Here is a 20,619-nt window from a genome sequence, read left to right as displayed (position 1 = left end):
GCTCCATTTGTAACTCCAGCAAAAATTGATAGATTCAAATTAGTTTCTCTGACACCAGGATTTAAAATTTAATTCATAAAAGTGCATTTTAATGTTTACTGTTCTTTTTCTGAGTCCAGGCTGACATGATATTTTGAAATAATATTATGATTCAGAAAGTAATGCAGCTTTCTGGGGCTAAGTTCTTCTCTGACTTTTGTACCCTGCAACCTCCCTGACTTTAGTAGGGACACTCAGGGCTTGTCTAAGGGCCAAGCACTGCACTGTATCAGACACGCTTTTATTTGATGAGAATCACTGCATAATACATAAAACCAGCTTTTACGAAGACAGACATGCACCCAAACTGCCCCAAAATATTTTGATTTATGGTATAGTTATCAAATTGTAGAAATAAGTTACACGTTTCTGCAAAGTTTTAACTTTTTTTGGAACCAGGAGTTTGGGCTGGGTCTGTAGCTAAATGTCTTAGAAAGTACAGTCAATGATTGCAAACTCAAACTGATGCATACTGGAAAATGAATGAGCAGGGAAAGATTTTTAGCCCTTTAACTGTAACAAGCTGTTGACTTCCAGAGGATACAGTTTATAGGAAGGAAGATGTAAAAGTGAAATTACACGAATATGTGAAACCACATAGGAAGGAAATGTAAATACAGCCATAACATTTTAATACAGGGAATAACAACCAGTTTCAATGATGTGTGCCCTCCTCAGTTGTTCTCCAGCACCTTTTGGCTGACTCCTCCATCAAGAAATAGTGTTGTATGTTTCTTATATGTAAATGGAGCCCCCTTTAGATTTGCAAATGACAACAGAAAACCAGAGAAAAGAATGGGAGGGGATCAGTAACCCACTTCCCCACCAACACTGGTAGGCACACTTTTGTATATCATGACATACAGATCACGTCACTGTTCTAGGGCCTGATCCCTCAAGCCCTAAGTACAGTCTTCTGAAGTCAATGGTGCTTCCTATCTGTGTAAAATCAATTATAACAACAAGGGCTTCCACAGAATCATAGAATTTTAGGTTGGTAATGTCCTTTCTTATTTCCTGAAATTATACTAAAACTTATCTGTTAGGATTTTAAAAAAGAACATGACTGTAATGACTGAGAGGAGAAAGGAAAAGAAAAGGACAGAACAGGAATTATGGGTAGAGATATGATCTCTGACCTGGATCTGTTGCTGCAGAAGGTTAATTTTATGTTGCTGCTGCAGGAGCTGCTGCTGCTGTCTTGCAATCTGTGGAAAAATTGCATATCAGAAATGTAAGCTATGTATCATTATTCTTGGATTTGATGCATAGGAATTTTCCACCTCTCTTAGCTCTTTACACCACTTTATTAAGCTAACGAAGTTGCAGTGTGTGGATGAGAGCAGCCTGGCATGCTAGAAAGGCAGGAGACACACACAACCATGGCTCGTATTCACGTAAAAGAGAAACTCATGGATGGCATTGGTATGTATTGAGAGGAGGGGAGATAGACTACAAGATTCCCTACCCACTAGGCATTTATGGAAGGCTGTTGCCACTGGTGGTCAGGAAAAGAGATCAGCCACTTCTCTCTGCTGGTGTAAGAACACTGAGAGGAAGACATCAGATACGAAGGAAAGGAAAAATGGCAAAGAACAGAATGAACAAACTGTAACAAACTTTTCAAACTTCCATCCTACCTGCCGGTGATTTCCAAGAGCTTTACAAATATGAATCCTAGGAGTAAGGTATTATTACCTATATTTTATAGATAGGGAAATGCAAGCACAGAGAGATTGGTACTTGACTTTAAAAAAAATTAATTAACTTCTCAGTGCCTGAAGTATATACCAAAGCCAGCTTACTATATCATTGCCAGGAACAAAAACCAAAACCCCACTGAAGTAAATTTATATCAGTTGAGGATCTACATCCAGGTGTCCTGACTCAATGTATTAGGCTTTTTCCTCCAGGGACACAGCTGATAAAGTGACAGGGGTTCTACTCTGACCAATTTTTACTAATAATAGAAGAAAGGGTAGAGAGATCTCAGATAACTGAAAGGGAATAACCCTTTTTTATTCCCCTATCCCCTCAGATTTAAAAAGCATTCTTTTTCTTTTTAAAATTCCACAAGTTTTGTTACAGCTATCAAAACAGCTCCACTGTTGTGAACAGCTAAGAGAGCACTGCTATCATTACTAGAAGGACTGTTCTTTCCCCTGTGACATGTGTGCAGAATCTGTGTTTATGGTAATTACACACACTTACTGAGGGTAGAACTGATGAGGCTCTCCCCTCAAATACATTTTTAATTTCCATTACTAAACTAACACCATAAGAAACACCTACTAGTAATGAATTTGATAGCCTGAGGGAAGGGGAAAAAAGTTCTCAGTGCTTATGGAATGTATCTCTAAATGATCAAAACTAATTTTGTTTATATATTTTAAATCAGATTACTCCAGTTTGTACATAATACAGAAGTGCAAACAAAATTCTAAATGAGAAAAAAATACTTCTGTCCCATGAGACTGTTTTATTACTGCCTTTTCTTCTACTCTGCTTTTTCTCATTCAGACTATTTAGTGGCACTAAAACAATAGTGACCTCAGCAGGTAAAAGTAAACTGGAAATAGCTCCTGCTGGATGTCTCTGGGCAAGAGAATCAGTTGTGCCTCCCTACCCATGTCTGGGTAATAGCATCAGTGTGAGATCACCACTCGTTTAATCGATTATTCATTTTCCCTGCTATTGCCTATAAATGCTTTTGTTAAGTGGGACATAAGGATAAAGGGATGGGTCTCTTCAGAGCAGCTTAGGCAAAATATACAGTGTTAAAGGTAAGATTTTAAATGACCAAGAACTGGAAAATACAAAGACCTAGCTCCTGAGGACAGCATAACACCATGCATAATGCAGTGATTTTATTATATGTTGTCAAAAGGTGTATATTGCAATATACATGAATGTGGGAGAACAGTGTAAATGTGGCAAAAATGAATTCCCAGTCTTGTCTGAGTTTCATACAAGTCACAAGATTTTTTGCTTTTTTTTGTAAGCTCTTTTTTCTTAAATAAGAAAGAGCTGGAATTGATCAGACATTTGTATAAATGCATTGCTTCCCTATGTTAATGCACATATGGAATATCTAATGCCATGAAATACATTCAAAACCATTTATTTAATGTACAAAGATCTAAAGATATAAAGTCACATGGGTAACAGTGTGTTAGGAGAACAGCACTCAGTATACATTAGAAAATGTTAAGCCGCGTCTCTAATTATTTTCTGTATTCATGCAAAACTGCACATACATTCACGTGCATTTGCTTTTGATATACCTGTATATATAAACCTCATTAGGAAATGTGGCACTGTCCATGAAAAGGCTTACATGTCATATGTTATGTCATATGTTAGAATTGTTCAAGTGAGAAGACAAGTTTGCACTTGAAAAGTGTAGGTGTATATACTTATAAGTGTTGATTTTTAGCACTTAAAGGGAAGTCTTTTAAAAGGGAAAAACATTATCATATGTTGTTCAGTGGTTTTGTTTTACATATTTACATACTTATTTACTTCTATCCAAACTTGGCACATGCCCTACTCTGTGTCACTATATAATCTGAAGGCCAAATTTTGCTCTCACACATTCAGCATTGCTGCTGTCAAGTGGCAGAAACCTACTCTGGAGGGCATAACTTGCTCACTTATTTGCACTTATAAATATAAAGACATCTTGGAGGCGATTTTTTCACAGCCCCCATGTTATGGGCAGTTATTTTAAAAGAAACAAAATACAAGTTTTACCATTGCTAAAGTAAAGTAATGTGCCCAATATTTTCTAATCCAACTTTTCACACCCAGAAAAAACAAAAGAAAAATTACCTCTGGGCTGAGAACAAACTTGAGGAATTTCAGGCCCCAAAGTACATCATTGGAAAGTTAAAACTGCTGGACAGGGACTTCCAATTAGAGTCACTATAATAATCACTCACCTGTTCTTGTTGCTGTTTAGCTAGCTCCATTTGTTGGCGTTGTTTCTCAATTTGTGACGCAGCCAGTTTCTTCTGTTCATCGTGAGCTGCCAGCAGCTGCTCCCGTAAACTGGTCAGCTGATTGATCATACCCATAAGCTGCCTTTCTTTCTCAGCTAGGCTTTCTGGAGTCCCTGGGCATTAGATGGTGAAAAAAGGTAAAGAGAAGAGAGGAAAATGATTTCTGGATAATATTTACATGGCACTCTTAGTATAAGCAGAGTTTTGGTAAAATTCATATTGCATTACATATTGTATTGTTCTGCATCTGGAACAACTAGGGCCTTTCACGCTACAGAAATGTGAGACAAGAAGGATAGCTTTCTGATGAAGATACTGAATTGGGACTGGAGATCTGCAGTCATCCCTTTCCCACACTTTCCCTTTGTTTCCTATCCAGTAGAATTGATAGAAAAAAACGCGAAGAAAGCATTTTGTGCGAAGTTTCCACATTTCAGAGTTGCTTATATTTATTGAAATCAAAATCAACTAATTAAAAATAAAATTTTCACCAGTTTTTTCTCAACAAACTCTTATCAAGATCAGATATTGACATATCCGGTTCACACAGACCTTGTTATTGTGCAAGGTGGGTACTATCATTCCTATTTTACAAACGGCACCTTTGAAGCACAGAAGCTTTCTCTCCATTGCATTTATTTTCTTTAACATTCTCACCATTAGCACTACAGAGTGGAGCAGCTGCCAGCATAATAGCTACTGCATCATCCAGATCTGCTCTGATTAGGATTAGATGGTACAATAGTTAAAATGTCAATAGCTGCTACCGCTGTTGCTACCCACTGATAAGAATTCATAAAAACAAGAGTCTAATGTAGACACAGCAGTGAGGTTGAGTGAGTTAATCCCAGCTCAGTCTCTATGTTATATTTTACTCTCACTGAATTTCTATTACGTACAAGTCCACTAGAAGGGAGTTCCCTTTCAGAAACATGCTTTGGCTACGACCATCTAATATTTTCCTGAAAAAGATTCTCCTTTTACCAGGAAGAGGCAAAATAAAGGTGTAATTTGGAATAGCATAGAAAAAGCCCCACAGACCACATAAATATCAAAATATATGAAGCAAAAGCTACACACAAAAATGTCACTGTTCTGTCAGCCTAGGCTCTTTTTCTATGAATTTTGAAGACAAAAAAATCACTTGATAGCTAATCCACTAGCAACAAAAGCCCCTTCCCTTAAAAAAAACAAACAAACCAGCCCCTCATGAAGTCCCTTCCCAAGAAACTTGAGAAAACATGTAAGACTCCTGTCTAGATGCCCCCTCTTACAAGCAGTCTATTTTGGGACAGCCCTGCCACAAACCCTTCTCAAACATGAGAAGTGGGCCGCTGCCAATGTCACCAGTGCTCTCCAAGTCAAAAGAAAAAAAAAGAAAAACTAGTGACTATGCTAAATATGCTCATAGCCAACTATCAGACAGACTTGGAAAAGAGCTATTGGTAATAGCTCATTTAGTCCATCCTCCCCTCCCCCCAGCACCAGTGCAGGAATGTTCCCCGGAACAGATTTATTAGAGTCTTCTAGACTGGATTTAAATATCTAAAATGGTAAGTCAGCCACCACTTCCTTTGTAAGATTATAGCCTGGACTAATAGATGTCACTCTTATGTATATTTGCTTGATATTTAGTTTAATTTACATTTACTTGATTTCATCCCAATACTCCCAGGAACAGCCTTTTTTGTTATGTTGACCAACTCCAAACCTTTCAAGTCCTTATAGACAGTTATGTACATCCTGGAAGAACAGGTAGGGTCAAACCTTCAGTATAAAAGTAATGTCACTGGTTTGAATGTATTAAGATACCCAAGATCTATAGGAATAGGATCTCGCTCTATAATAGAGAGCTATGACAGCGTATTCTCAAAAACTATCAAAAAGCCTGTGGGTAAGATGGCAATGTTTTTTGGGTAAATCCATTATCTTTTATTAGACCAACTAAAATAGTTGGAAAAATGTGGATAAGATGGAAATTTGAGAGATGAAACACAAGTGTAGGACTTTCTAATTGTACTGTTAAAACCCGTGAGAAGAAATAGAATCCTATGGTAGAATAATAACAGTGGGGGAGAAAACACTTTTAATTTACAATTTACACTTTCAAACATTAGAGATAGAGCACTTTAAGAAATGCATTTGTTGCCTGAACATGCAATTAGTTTGAAGTGTCTACTATAACTTCATCTTGCCCTCTACACACCACACCTAGGTGTTTTGCAAAAAAAGTGAAGTTTTCAACACAGTAGAACTGAAATTATCCTAAAAGACAATTCCAGACCTGCTATCCGAAAATTAACATTTAATATTTTATACCATTGATAAAGCTTATATAATAATTACCATTTGATTTTTACAGAACCATTGACAAATACTCAATGCTTTGCTAACATTGCAGAAATTGAAACTGTTAAAACACTGAAGAATGTTATTAAAAAGCTTTAAAATAAAAATATTTGCAGTGTGTGTGTGTGCATGTGTGTGTGTGACAGAGAGAGAGAGAGAGAGAGAGAGAGAGAGAAAAGAATATTTAACTAGTTAACTAGGGACACGTGAGAATAAATACCTGTCAAGAAGTTTATTTGATAAATATGGTGACATGTTAAAGATATTCAGATAATATTAGTTGATCAGCTAAGTTTGAAGTTATATGGTACCTTTCAGATGAGACTTATAAGGCAGCCAGAAATCTTTAAACCTTACACCTCTAAGAGGCAGAAAAATGTTTCCATATGTAAAAATTGATGCACAGATAGTTTGTATGGTCAACTCAGCAGCAGAACAGGGACCTACAAGTGCTGACACTTAGTTCTGTATTCTAAATCACTGATGGCACTGAGCCACAGACCTCCACTAAAACTGTCTGTGTTGTCGCATGGATTGCTAACGAGAAATATTTGCCTAACTTCAGCACATATTATACACCTTTTTGAATTGCCTCTTAATGTTATTTACTTACTGAGGAACAAGAAAGTTCTCCCTAAGAGAAAAGGACTGCTCTATTTAAGATGTAAGAGTAATTTGAAAATTACAGTTTCAGATCTTGGGCTTAGGTAGCCATGCTCAAAGAATCAGAGCAAGGCAGGGAACCTACGTTCTCTTTTTCAGTTCTGCCACTAACTCGCTGTGGGCCTGGAGAGAAAAAAAGATAACACATTTCTATGCCTCAGTTTTTTCATCAGGCTATATTGTTACTTATGTTTTACAAAAACCTCTGAGATGAGAAGGGAGTGCTACCATTTATTATTATTTTTAATAATTTTATCACCGACATGTTTTTTAAATTATTGGGTATAAGAGGAAAACAGGAAAGTGCAGCTATGCATAAAGCTGAAAAGGGTAAAGTTAAACTTCCTCAAACGTTACAAAAATGTTTCAACACAGTTTGTGTTAGGGCATTCTTTGTTTTATTTAAGCCATTTAATGCATCATTAAAGGCAATACTGAAGGGTGAACAGCTAGCCAAATTAGCTTGAAATCTAGATTGTAATAATGATGAAAACCAGAATAGAGACCATGGCATATTTTGCACTATTTTAACAACTGTCAGTCATATACTGTCACATAACACTTCATTCATATAATGAATGGATATCACAACATATTTTACAGCAGACATTTATAGCAGTGATCAGGCAAAAGCTTTAGGTGATGACCAAAAATGTTCCCCATTATTTATTTAATTATCCTGTGGATTTAGGGAACTATTTACCATTTCTGTACCCATTTCTAGACATGGCACAAAGCTAAAACTGTTCACCTCCAGTTAAAAACCAGTAAGTGCTACACATGGGAACTCTCATGCTGCCTTTAAAAGTAACCAAGAAATTCAGCCAAATTATTGTTCAGAGTTGAAATACAAGCAGCGATCTCTGGTCAATGAGAAGAGCTTTTCAACTTTGGGGAAACTGCCCACCGAATTATAACCAGATTTAGAACCGATTCAGGTAAACTGACTTTAAAAGTTAGCTGTCAATATAATTTAAACAGGGCTCCTGTTGCCCTGAACTATAGCTGTTAAACCTATTTAAATTCCTACTGCAAGTGTCTCTGTAACTGGGTGTAACACCCACTAATGGTTCTAATGTACATACCTGTTCTGCTGGTCATGTAAAATGCATGAAAACAAAAAAGATGATGCTTCATCTTATTGCTGCTATCTTCTGCCAAATTGCAACATGAGGTGATCCAAACTGTTGAATGCCACCTTATTTAATATTGCTTCCAGAATCACTAAACTTAATTCCAGTTTTTACAGCTATATAAATTACAGCTATATAAATTACAGATGAAAATTTGTGTCAATGTTATACTTAACTATGCTAACAACTATGCAGGGAGAGACATTTTAAAGTCATTATTCTAGGGAATCCTTATAAAGTCCCATGATTGCCAAGACCAGTGAAGCTGGTAGTGATGTTGGGAAACTTAAGATAGGCAGACACTGGTTTCAGATGCCATTTTTAGCAGTTTGCCTCGTAAACTGTTAGAGCTAGTTTAGTTGAAATGAAATAAATGTGATTGTGGCTATTCACTATTCATATGGTTTCAGTGCTCTGAGTCTATACCATGGCCAGTGATTAGGAAATAACAAGAAAAAGAAAAAAGAATGGTCCATTATGGAAGTGTACAAATAGACAATGAGCTAGACTACTTCACACAGGTATTGAGGAAGGAGGAAAGGGAGAATGGACTACATCAATGACTGCCTCTAAAATTGCACTTAATTACCATCAAATCCACTACAAATGGCAGGGTGCATTTCATGTTTAACAAAGCTTTTTTACCACCAGACCACCTGCCTTTCAGGATATATTGGCCTAGATGGGCATATTGTTCTGATTGTCCTCTACCACTGCAATAGCAAAATGTGGATATTCTGTAACAAACTTATCAAAGCAATCCATGCAGCATATGCATCAGCGTACATCCCATGACTTGAGGCAGCAAATGACCACAGGAAAGATGCTTTCTAGACCCATCAATTTATTCTCTTCTGGCATGAAGTGGGATTAGGAACAAAATGTATTTGTAGACCCAGACACAATGAACACGCAACAGTCACAGCAGGCAGCAGTAATGAGAGACTCAAATTAGTGTTGTTATGTGTGGTCAAACTAGATTCATCCTAAACTGACATTATCAAAATTGTATTTAAGTACAGTTTTTTCTTTCTTTCTTTCTTCCTTTCTTGTTTTTAGTGTACAATAAATCATTGCATCTTTTCAGTTCTGATCCACAGTCTCAGACTGGTGGTGACAGTAACATTTTAAAATAACCATTAGAATGAGGACACCAATATGACTAAGTGACACAGAGTATGCAAATGAAAGAGAGAGACCCTGGAACATTCATCCAAAACAGAACAAACAGAACACAGAGAAATTGCTTTAAACACCACAGCAGCAGCAATACTTTATTTTAGTCTACTTAAGAGAAGGAGAACACAACTCAGGAATTGGGACAGCCATGTATTTATGACAGACAACAAAATTTGAAGACATAGTTGCTGACTGTCAAATGTTCAGAACTTTTTGGCCTCACCCAGCTAACTTCTGAGACATTACATGATGAACAGTGGGTAGGAAGAGCTAGAGAATGCTTCAGCATGGTTTTGGATAATCTCTATGACACTGTTAGATTAAATAACTCTGAATGTTATCAATCAGAGGTACAGGAAAAAAACAGTACAGACAGTTAAACTTATCCCCTGAGTCAGCTTACTATCAAAGTAATTACCTAAATAGCTTTTGAATCATCAGCATCTGTCTTTCAAAGAAAAATCAAAGAAAACAATGTGCTAGTGTAAAGCCCAGCAGACAGAATGATACTGTATTCTGCTCATACCATAAACTACAGTTATTGTAAAACATCTTGTGTATACAAGATTTTGACTGAGAATAAAGAAAAATTAAATGGAAATAAGAAGTATTTCAAGTTGCTCTACATATTTCAAATGGTGCCAAGATGTAATAAAATGATACTTAACTCATGCAGAATAGAACACTTTTCATTTTCAAACCACTTTAAAACATTTAGTAATTGATCCCCTCAATGACCCCGGCAGGATGCCAAGCTTTATTACCCATTTTTAAGTATGGGGAAACTGAGGCTCCATGGTGAAATGACTTATCTTAGGTCATCCTCTAACTTTTATGCACCATAAGCAGTCATATTGCTGGTCAACTGATATCAATAGCAAAACTCATGGGCTTCATAGGGGCTATGATTTTACCAGCAGCTTTAACAGGAGTGTTCGTGATGTGTCATACAGTATAAGCATTTTTATAAATCTTTCCTACATGATGGGCAAATATTATATAACTTAAAATCCTATCTAAGGTTAAAAACCTATCTGCACTACAATAGTAATCAAATATGGAAAACAGGCTACCACACAGTTGTTCCTTAACCTGGCTACAATATTGTTAAAATAGTGAGATCACAACCATCCTCCATAATTAAAACCTGGGACATATGTCTGATGGTTTAGCTAAATTATGTGTTCTGCAGTAAGATGGGCCATTAGATTAGGCACAACATTTTACCAAATTTGAAAATAAAAAATTGAAAAAAGTAATGAGGCGGAAGTCTATCAAACTGAATAGCTTATTGTTCTACAGTCCTTGTAATGGCCACACTTCCCATAGTATCAATAGGAATGATATTTAAATAAAGCCTCCAGGGCTGAAACTCCTGTGAACAGATACTTTTCCTTTATACTTTTACTACTATCTTTTTTCAAACCATGCTTCTTTTTTTCAATTTAAATTTCCACTTGCAGCACCTGACACTGAAATGTAATGTCATTTTTTTCTCCACTGTAACCTGGAGAGTGGAATGGACAAATTGTCTAATTTTGTTCTCCAAACTCAGAAGAATTGAAAACAAACTAGTACCATGCAGTTCAAGATGTAAGTTAGATTTTTTTCTTTACATTTTACTAGTAACATATAGGGATTAAAAAAACCCAGGTACAATTCTGTACTGACATACATGGTACATATCCATTTAAGTTAATGGAATGTAAGTGCACATAGTCAAAGTCAACTTCCCATTTGATGCCCAACTCTATCTTGATTACAGTCTGTTTAAAATTACAGCCCTAAAACTTGGTATTTATTTTAAAGATGAATAATCTCCCCTTTATATACCCATGGAATTGCCACTGACGTCAACAGGAGTTCTATATGCGGGGCACTGGAGAGTTTATGTTATGTTCTTTCAGGAAATGTGGTCCGATAAACACAACTATCTGGCTGAGGTAAGTACAGAATTTAATCATTTCTTTTGTCCTGTCTTGAGCCAGAGATTTTTAGCATTTATTCCTAGGTGGTGATAATATGGATTAATGCTATATTAGTGAGTGTGTGTGTGTGTCTGTGGGCATTTGTGCACTTGCACTTATCCCTTGAATGCTATGGAAGTAGCTACAGCAAGGGTTTACTATGAGCTGGCGTGCTGCTTATCAAGCCAGTAAATCTTTGTGGTTTCCAAGACAGTTTGAAAACCAGCATCTTTCACAAAACATTTAATCCAACTGTAGTATACCATGACCAACATCACTTCCAGCTATATATCTTGCTAAATTAATTGACTCCATCTGATGGATTGTGAAATCAGCTTAATAAAAGGAAACATTCTGGTTGTTTCTTACTAGGTAAGCCATAGCTTTAAAATATCATGTTAGTCTACCTATAGTGTATTGTATTCTGCAGTGTTGTGTACTGACAAATAAAGCATGATCTTTTATGGAATAACAACCTAAAAGGTGGGTATTTATCCTTAACTGAGAATATATCCTGGCTGAAGCTTTCAGTGGAGGATGTGTCAGAAAGAACTAAAACATTTGATGAACAATTATCATCTTTTCCTATTGTTACTCTCAAGAGTGAATATTCTGTGCAGAAAAAATCCTCAGCCATCTGCTCACCAAAAGCCCAGTACATCATTTATTAGCAAGGCAGGAAATAAGTTATCAATTCTTGATTTGCTGTCATAAAAGTTTGCATACAGCAGACTGCAAACAAAGCTTGGTATTTAACCACGTTAGCAACTTATTGTCAAGGTTACAAAATGAGTGGACAACTACATCTGTATTAAGACTGCTTCTGAAAGGTTAGTTCCACTGTCCAGACAGCAAGCTGTAACAGCATTCACATAGTGTAATTTTTATGTAGCAGTAAAAGATACTATATGTGTATGTATATGTATTTACTTTATTTTGACACCCTGGTAACTAGCTCATACAGCCAAGTCTTCCAGAAGGTAATTTAGTACACAGAGGAACTGGTTTAAATCCTTTTTGTTATCTAGCACTCCAGATGATATGTAACTATAGTGGTTTGGCCTCTAGTTATTCAAACAAAATAAAGCAATTTCCATTTGTTATTGTAATTAGTTCAATTTTAGACTATTTTCCCTCTATTAATAGCTGCTTTGAAAAAATAAAAGCAGTATTTGGTTAAGTAGAATGTGAATTTATTCCTGTTATTTGCAATATTAGGATTACACAAAAGAAAGCTGGAATATTCTAGCACAGTTCAAAAGCAACATTTCAGGCACTTTGTGAAAAGTCCTCAATGTTTATATTCTAGGTTTTTAAGTGTCCCAACAATCCTTTTGGAGGGGTTCAACCCAACATATTGTCCATTTACATTCCTCAGGCTAGCATCCCACTGTAGGGACAAATGGGAACAGCTCCATGCAGTCACAGTCTCCATTTCAGTCTTTCAACTGCCCTGAAAGAAGCACTGCGTTGGTGTGGCTCAGTTGGCACTCTCTATTTCTTTACAGTCTGAGAGTATCACATTGCACTGAGATCAACCTCCACTAGTTCAGCAGCTGCCAAATTTCCTCTTAAAACTTAGGTTCCCCTGTGTGCCACTGGGCAAGTTTTCTCCTCCCCAGCACTGAAATATTAGCAAAAAACCAAAGCTCACTGTCAGCAAACTGCCACTATATTAAAAACCCAAAGTTAATACACACACCAAGAAGAAGATACTAGACAGGTCTTAATAAGTATTGCTTGTTTCATACTTAAAAGTCAAGTAGCCCATGTATCTTACCTCCCATACTTATGGCTCTCTCAAACTCTCCTTCTTTCCCCCATTCCAAATGCAATGCTATCCACAACCAAAGACTGCCACAGTTTCACATCTGACAGACATGTGCACACATTTTTCACATGCTGATTTGAAAATACGAAATTCACACAGCTTTCACTCATTTCCTTGGGATCTGGGATTTATTAGTCAAAGGTTTAAACTCAGTGTTTTCTTCATGAGTAATCTGCTCCCCTTCTCCTTCTCCACATCTAAAATGACAAATCTTTAGCTTTCTTGTCTTCAGTTTACAGATTATGAGATCCAAAGTGTCACTCACTGGATTACTGCACATAACCTGAGCACTAACTAAAGCTTACTTGTCTTCAATTTGTCCAGCGTTACTTAAATGGAATTATCTGTCACAATCCATATACTGAATCTGCATAGCCCACTTATCTCAAGATTCTCTGTGTCACCTAACAGATTATCCATTTTAATCCATACATTGAATCTACATAACATATGTCTTTAATTCATGGGCTCTGATAAGCTATAGTATCATTGAATGGATTATTTCCCTTTATCCATAATTGGCAGTTATAAGACCATTCACTGAAAAAACTCTCATGCCCCATCTTCCCAACATATAAGCAAGATTAGAGTCTCTGGCAAACAGAATTCTGTCATATATCAGACACTGCTCAATATAAATACTTGTATTGATACTTCATACAGCACAGAACATCCCTCTCCTCTTAAAAATAAATGTCTAGGTTTATATTATGGGTTTATTAAGGGATTAGGCATGGTGGAGTCCTCTTGCTTTCAATTATGTTCATTTGCATCTGGAGTTACCTTGGTTTTAAGAGGAAGCAACTGGGGGTCAGATTTGCTCTGAGGATTGTTCATTCTTACATGGCATATGAAAAACAGTTTGTCAGAGTTGTTTGAGGATGGAGAGGGCTTTTCTCCAATACAAGTTCAGGTTCAGGTTCAGGCTTGGCCAGACTTTTTTGAGAGTTTCAGGCTTGACAGTTCCAAAAGAATGCCTTCACTTCAACAGCAAACCAAATCAAAAAGATTATAAACAAAAGTCAGTTTAGCCTTTTGTTCCATACACCCTTTCAAACTCAGCTAAATCAGGAACATATCAGAGTGTATTTTTATTTCTTGACAATTCTTGCTAAATGAGAGAGAAATGAGGTTGGACCAAAGACCTTAAGTACACTGGAAATGTTTTTAAAGATCTGTCATCACTGCTCATGCTATACTGGTGTTAGTAATACTGGGGATACAATGTAGGCAGACCACTACTCTGTACCAAAAAACTCTGTTCAGAACAAGTCTAATTAACAAAGTGCTTGAAGCAAGGACCAGCTCTGGTCCATCCTCCATGCTATCTCTTCTGTAATCTGTACTAATACTTTAGAACAGGGTGATCCATGGCATCTGGCTCACAGGGCTTCCCACAAGTTGAGAAATGTGGTGGTGGGACAGCAGTGGCAATTAACACAGCTACCTCTCCTCTGCTGCCATACTTCCAAACCCCAAGTGGTCAGATTGGGCCCAGCCCAGGCCATGCAGCAACATCAGGGCTGAACTGCTGCTTTCTGCTCCCTACTCAATCTGATGCTCTGTTTTCTGCTCTGTCACTGTTCTGCTCCTTCTCTCACTGATCTGCTGCCTGCCATGCACAGACTGCTGTTCTGAACAGGAGGCAAATTTGATTCCTGTAGGTTATCACTTTGAGACCTGAAACTCAACCTGTTCCACCAAACCCAAAAATATACATTAACTTTGAATAATCTAGAGGGAATTTCCACAAATGGTGGATGTAGACACATTTAAACATATATCTTAACTAGTTCAATATATATTTTAAAAGTTTTTAATAATCTAATTGCTTGTTGTGTTGGACAATCTAAAAGATATCTTATATTGGTCTTTATTTTATTACAAGCTTTCTTGAATTCAGCAGAAGCAAAATTGTGTGACCTTCAAAATAAGCTTGAAGAAACCTCCACTGACAAGTTTGTATTCCTTTCTTCAAGCTATCATTATTCCTGTCTTATATATGTAGTGTAAAAAAAAGCTGATACATGCCTAAACCACACAAAACCCTTACAGCTGATGATCTCCTTGTGAATTAGAACCAATAATTGGTATGGACCTACTGAACTAATGGCGAGAACATTTTCAAGGTTTTGTCCTGGCACAAAGAGCCCATTTTGCAAGCATTTCACAGTGGCCCTGCCCTTTGGCACTAATTGGAGGAGGGGCGAGGGTGTCGCTGCCATCTTGACTGCTGGCTGCCCTTCATCTGGCCCCACCTCTCAACACTAATTGGTAGAGAGGCCCTGGGAGGGGAGGAGGGAGTAGGGGCAGCCACCATCTCGCCCCCTTCGTGCCGTCCCTCCAGTCAGCGCCTTCCCCTCATGGGTGGGCTGTAAGACCTACCTGGGAAGGGAATACTTAATAAAAGCTTGTTTTATTACATTTTCCCCCCCCACAGATTTCATGAGCAACCCTGGATTTCATGGTTTCCGTGAAATCTGCGAAACTGGGATTTAGGTAGGTCCCTAATAATTAAGCCTTTCAATATTGCTTGTAACTTGGATTGCTTTCCCCATACCCCATTGCTTCCCTCATTCTAAGGATAGGTAAACTGAGAAGAAAGAGCATAAAGACTTTCTGAAAGTAAAAAAAAAAAAAAAGATGAGGCAGAGCTGGGATCAGAACTAAAGAGCCCTCCTTTGGCCATCATGTCCTCTAACCCTTGTACACACTTCCTCGCCCTCATTAAAATATTGCTGTTTTGCTTACATAAAAGTAGACTTGCACTACATTTTCATCTCTATCTTCCTTTTACAGAGAATTTAATTCAGTGGTAACCACATAAACCCATGCAATAACAATATGCATCCCAATGTTAAGACAACAGCATATGACCCAGTAAAACTCCCCCAGATCTAATGAAAAAAATGAAATTCTGAGCAGTTAAATGGAAAATAATATTAAGTGTGTAAGATAAGTTGCACAGTATGGTTCTAGTGCTGCCCACATTCCTGGGTGTAGAAATAAGATACTATTTGAATCTGTGTTCCCAAACATCACTAACAGAAAAGTGGAAAAAAATGGTGCAGTTGACAAGCCAAAAATATAAATAAATTAATGAAAGAATTACAACGGAAAAAAACCCCTGTTAATAACCTTGCACTGGTACAAAAGTAATAAAATATTTCTTCTTTCCAGTACAATGCTTGTGAGCGCACACAGAACTGCTCAACTTGTACACCTTTCAAGTTGTCTCATTAAATGCAGCTGCAATACAGCTGACCCATTGTTTTTTGGCCATTCTTGGCTGGTGATGCCATGAAAATCACATTCCTGGGCACTAAATAATTTGCCTCCATGACCCCCCAAGAACCTGTAAGTCAAATTCATTTACCCCCAAAGGGCAACACTCTATTGTATCCTCCCTCTTTTCTAGCCACCTACGAACAATGGACAATAATTGCAACTGTCACGGCAGTCAGTAGGAAAAATAAACCCATGCCTGTTTTCACAGCTTACTGCCAAACCTGATCTAAACACCTAATAACCATGCCCCCAACCATAGAACCAAAGCTCCACTAAAATGCATCAGACATGAGGCTTTTGTATAGAGCCATCGAACAAGAACTCAACTTGTGGTCAAAATATGAAGCTAAAAAACAAAAATTAAAGCAAAGAAAATACTTCTTTGAGGTTCTGCTGTTGTTCCGCAGCCTCCCCCCAGACGAGACTGAAAGGGCCGTTGAATTTCTTTCCTGTTAGCTTATAGTTGCTGCTGCTTTCAAGTTTAACTTGTGAAGGGGAAAGAGAGGAGGGGAGGGGGAAAAAAAAGATTGCCCTCCAACAGAACAAGATCACAGGGATTTGGAACAGACTGCCTTCTCAATACAGAGCACACTTCAGAGTAGCTTTATTTTGTCCAAAGAGAATGAAGGATCTTTGGGAGTATTTGTGTAAGACTCTAAGCATTTCAAGGGTTAAAGAAGTTCTGTGCAGCCTAAACTTGAAATGAAAGCTCTCCATGCTCCAGAGACTAAAATGCCTTACAGATATATTAGTTCACAACAGATCACAGTGTTATTTAAAAATCATGTAAGTTTTTTGTTCTTATGAATAGCAATCACAAATAAGTTCACTACTAGCACTGGACTCCTCCGGCCTATTGACTTGCAGCCATAGGGAAGTGGGCTCAGGGACAGGAGGGTTTTCTGCACAAAAACTGGAATAAGAGACCTAAAGGTTTGGCCAACCATTAATACAATAATGGGAATAAATATCATGCTTCACACCTCACGCTGAAGCACAGTCCACTTTTTTGCAAAGTGAATGAGCAGTAAATACATATATGAATGTCACTCCCAGAGTAGAGAAGCTGGGTGAGCCCGTGGAATACTCTGCTACTTGTGTATGTCAGTGGACTAGAGCTGGCTGGTGTTGGTGGCTTATTTGTGAGAAAAAGAGAGAGAATGAGAGAGTGAGCGAGACAGAACAAGAGAGAAAGACAGACAGACAGACCAAAGCCAAACCAAAAAGCTTGCACTTCTGTAAACTGGAAGAGAATTAGACTCAATGTTTTCTTTCAGGGGCATATCAACCTCTCTACTTTAGAAACTTCAGCTTGTTTGACATATATTTATTTTGAGTTTGGTCTCCAGAAGTGTCCAGGAAGAATCAGGAAAATACTGTATTACAGAAAGCAAACAACTGTAGGTTGCCTAAAATGACCTCACATCTATAAAATGGGGAAATGTCTTGGCAAAGTAGAGGCTACTGCTCCTGGAGAATGGTCAAATTCTGTCATTTTCCTTCTGGAGCTGGGCTTTAAAGGAACATGCTTTAATGCACAGACGTTGTACGCTGTCTTTTAAAATCTGCACTAATTAATTTCAGTACCTAGAGGTAACATTACACAAACTTTACCCTTTCATCTACACACAGAATTGTCAGTCTGTACCAAAACCAGTAAGCAGCACATTTGATCTCCCTCAGACTCCACATAAGTCCTGTTATGGATGGATGCTAAACAAGGTTATACTTCATATGTGAATTGTACAAAATCTCTCTTGACTTTTATTTAAATCTTACACAGAACTACTCTTACATTGATAAACACAGAATTCAAAATGTAACAAAAGTCTTACAAACTTGGAGGTGATTTATTTATTTAAGGTAATATATCGTGCTTTATTTAAAACCACACAGGGAGAATGTATGCTTCATTTATCTCCCAAGTGATAATGTTCCTGAGAAATAAGAAAAAAATTGAAAGAAAAACAAAATGTGCAAGTTGTTTTGCTAATTATATATATATATATATATATACACACACACACACACACACACACACACACACACACACACACACACACACACACACACACACACACACATACATATTTCATTGTTCTTCACTTTAACACAGAGACAATGTTACCTTTTATTTCTCCAAAGTTCCCTGATCCCATGGCAAGAAGCTTGTCTTTCCAGTCCTTTGATAGTAGCTTTTCAATACTGGGAGTTTCTGAGTGAAGGAGGGGGAAAAAAATGTAAGCAAATCAACATGACTGTCTCCACAATAGAACTCATTAAAAGTCTATCTGCTAAAAATAAGGCCAACCCTAGTCTGGGCCCCAGTTCATAATGACTTCATCAACAAACTGATAAGAGGGGAGGGAAAAAAAAGAATGTGTTTTGTCACCTGCTGTTTCAAAATCATTAGCTTTTTCCTCCTATGGAACAAAGCCATAGTAATTCTGTATGACAATGGGCACATATAAACCTGCAGTTCATTGTTTTTCAATTTGGTGAACAAGTTCCTACTTATAATGGATGCTTGTCAATTCCAGGGTGTTAGTCTGCAGTCAAAAAATAATTATGTTGATAAAATCCAGCGTAAAAAAATAGTGAAGGGGGGGAAGGGGGGGGAGCCAAAGAATTAGCTCCTAAATCTGCTACATGTAATTATAGCCCTCTGAGTGTTTACAATTACATCCACTTTATAATGTGTGTTTAAACATTGTGTGGTGGTAAGCACACGATGGAAAGATTTTCCAGTAACACGCACATTGTAAATAATAATAATTTTTAAAAGTTGGGTATAAAAAAAGCTTTAAAAGATTGCAAAATCCAGAGACGGGGGGAAAAAAAGTGTGCCTAGAATGGAAACCCATTATTTGCTCATTTCAGATTTCTATCAGTTCTTTTTTTTCTTTCTTTTTTAGTAAAATATATTTGTTCAGTATTTTCAGGGAAAAATACACTGAGGGTGTGGATGGGTCTGATATTTATGTCTGTAACTCTTGTATTCTGACCTCCCTTTTGTATAGAATTTTAATGCATAAGTAAATATAAATGCTAATAAAATTCAGAGAACATTAAACTCAATTCCAAACAATGTAATTGTATATTCTTGTCAGCATTTAGATGGGTACACAATTACAATAGCTTTCAATCCCACGATTAGCACTGCATTCAGTTAGAAAATGGAGTGTACTAAAAGATAAGTGTCCCAGTATGCTCCATCTAAATAACAATACCCAGACTTATTATCTGGATCTAAGACATATACTGCTATTCTCCACATTTGTGTTTATGTGTATTTGTATTTGTTTACCCCCTACTAGGCGCATAAAGAGAGTACATGTTAACTTATCAAAGGGACCGTCTGGCCTAGAGACCATACCATTATTAGCAACTGGTTAATTTTCCCCACAGTAAAAAGCATTATGAGGAGCCTTCATTATCTTGTTTGACTAATTCTGTCAACTTTCTTGAACCCCCAACTTGAAGCTTTCAAGAATCAGTTTCATAAAATCTTCTTGCAGTTTTTAATACAACTGTAACATAGTTTGCCCTCTCCCTTCTACACTGCCAACAATATACAAAGAATATGTGGACTAGGACCAAGTGAACAACCCCACTTCTTTGTTAAATTGACTAACACACAAAAAGACACCCAGACCCCATAAAACATGGACAAAAGATGTAACTACACATCTCTGACTGCTTTACCATTCCATCCAGGAAGAGCACAGACCATCTGCAGAAACTTCCTTAGCCTGATGAAGGGTATTTGTGCCTGAAAGCTTGCTAAGAAGAATTTTTCCAACTATTTGAGTTGATTTAATAAAAAGATACCAGATTTACCCTAAGAACCTTGTCTGCCTGTGTCCTTAGACCAACATGGCTACAATCTACACCCCTGTAACATATATACAAATACTCTCTCACAGTGCATGCAACTCCATCCCCCATGCTGCTGAGTAGTTTCTCCCCCCTTAGAAGCAGTTGCCACCTTGACGAATGAAGCCTACTACAAGACCGATCTTTTCCATACACACACTTCACCACATTCTGTCTCTAGTTTTATTTTTGTGCAGCAGAAGAGACTATGTCAATGATGACTTTCAGGGTGGGTGCACAATGACAGAAGTACTCAGCATGTTTCAAAGGAAAGGTGACTTCAACAATGCATT

At 37.4% G+C, this 20,619-nt stretch overlaps 1 protein-coding gene across 12 annotated transcripts in view; it reads right to left on the bottom strand.

Annotated features, from left to right (window-relative positions):
• The window catches only part of SOX5 (SRY-box 5), a 671,039-nt gene that overhangs the window by 218,856 nt on the left and 431,564 nt on the right, over nt 1-20,619 (bottom strand). For all 12 annotated transcript variants that reach the window (XM_019515645.1, XM_019515646.1, XM_019515641.1 and 9 more), the window contains 3 exons: nt 18,579-18,665; nt 3,981-4,153; nt 1,179-1,247 (listed from right to left, as the gene is read on the bottom strand). In XM_019515645.1, the coding sequence (XP_019371190.1) occupies nt 1,179-1,247; nt 3,981-4,153; nt 18,579-18,665 (329 nt within the window). The remainder of the gene's footprint in view (nt 1-1,178; nt 1,248-3,980; nt 4,154-18,578; nt 18,666-20,619) is intronic.

This window comes from Gavialis gangeticus, unplaced genomic scaffold, assembly GCF_001723915.1.
Source record: "Gavialis gangeticus isolate Ggan-Ray unplaced genomic scaffold, GavGan_comp1, whole genome shotgun sequence".
Classification (NCBI taxonomy): Eukaryota; Metazoa; Chordata; order Crocodylia; family Gavialidae; genus Gavialis; species Gavialis gangeticus.
This window is presented reverse-complemented; position numbering and strand designations above follow the sequence as displayed.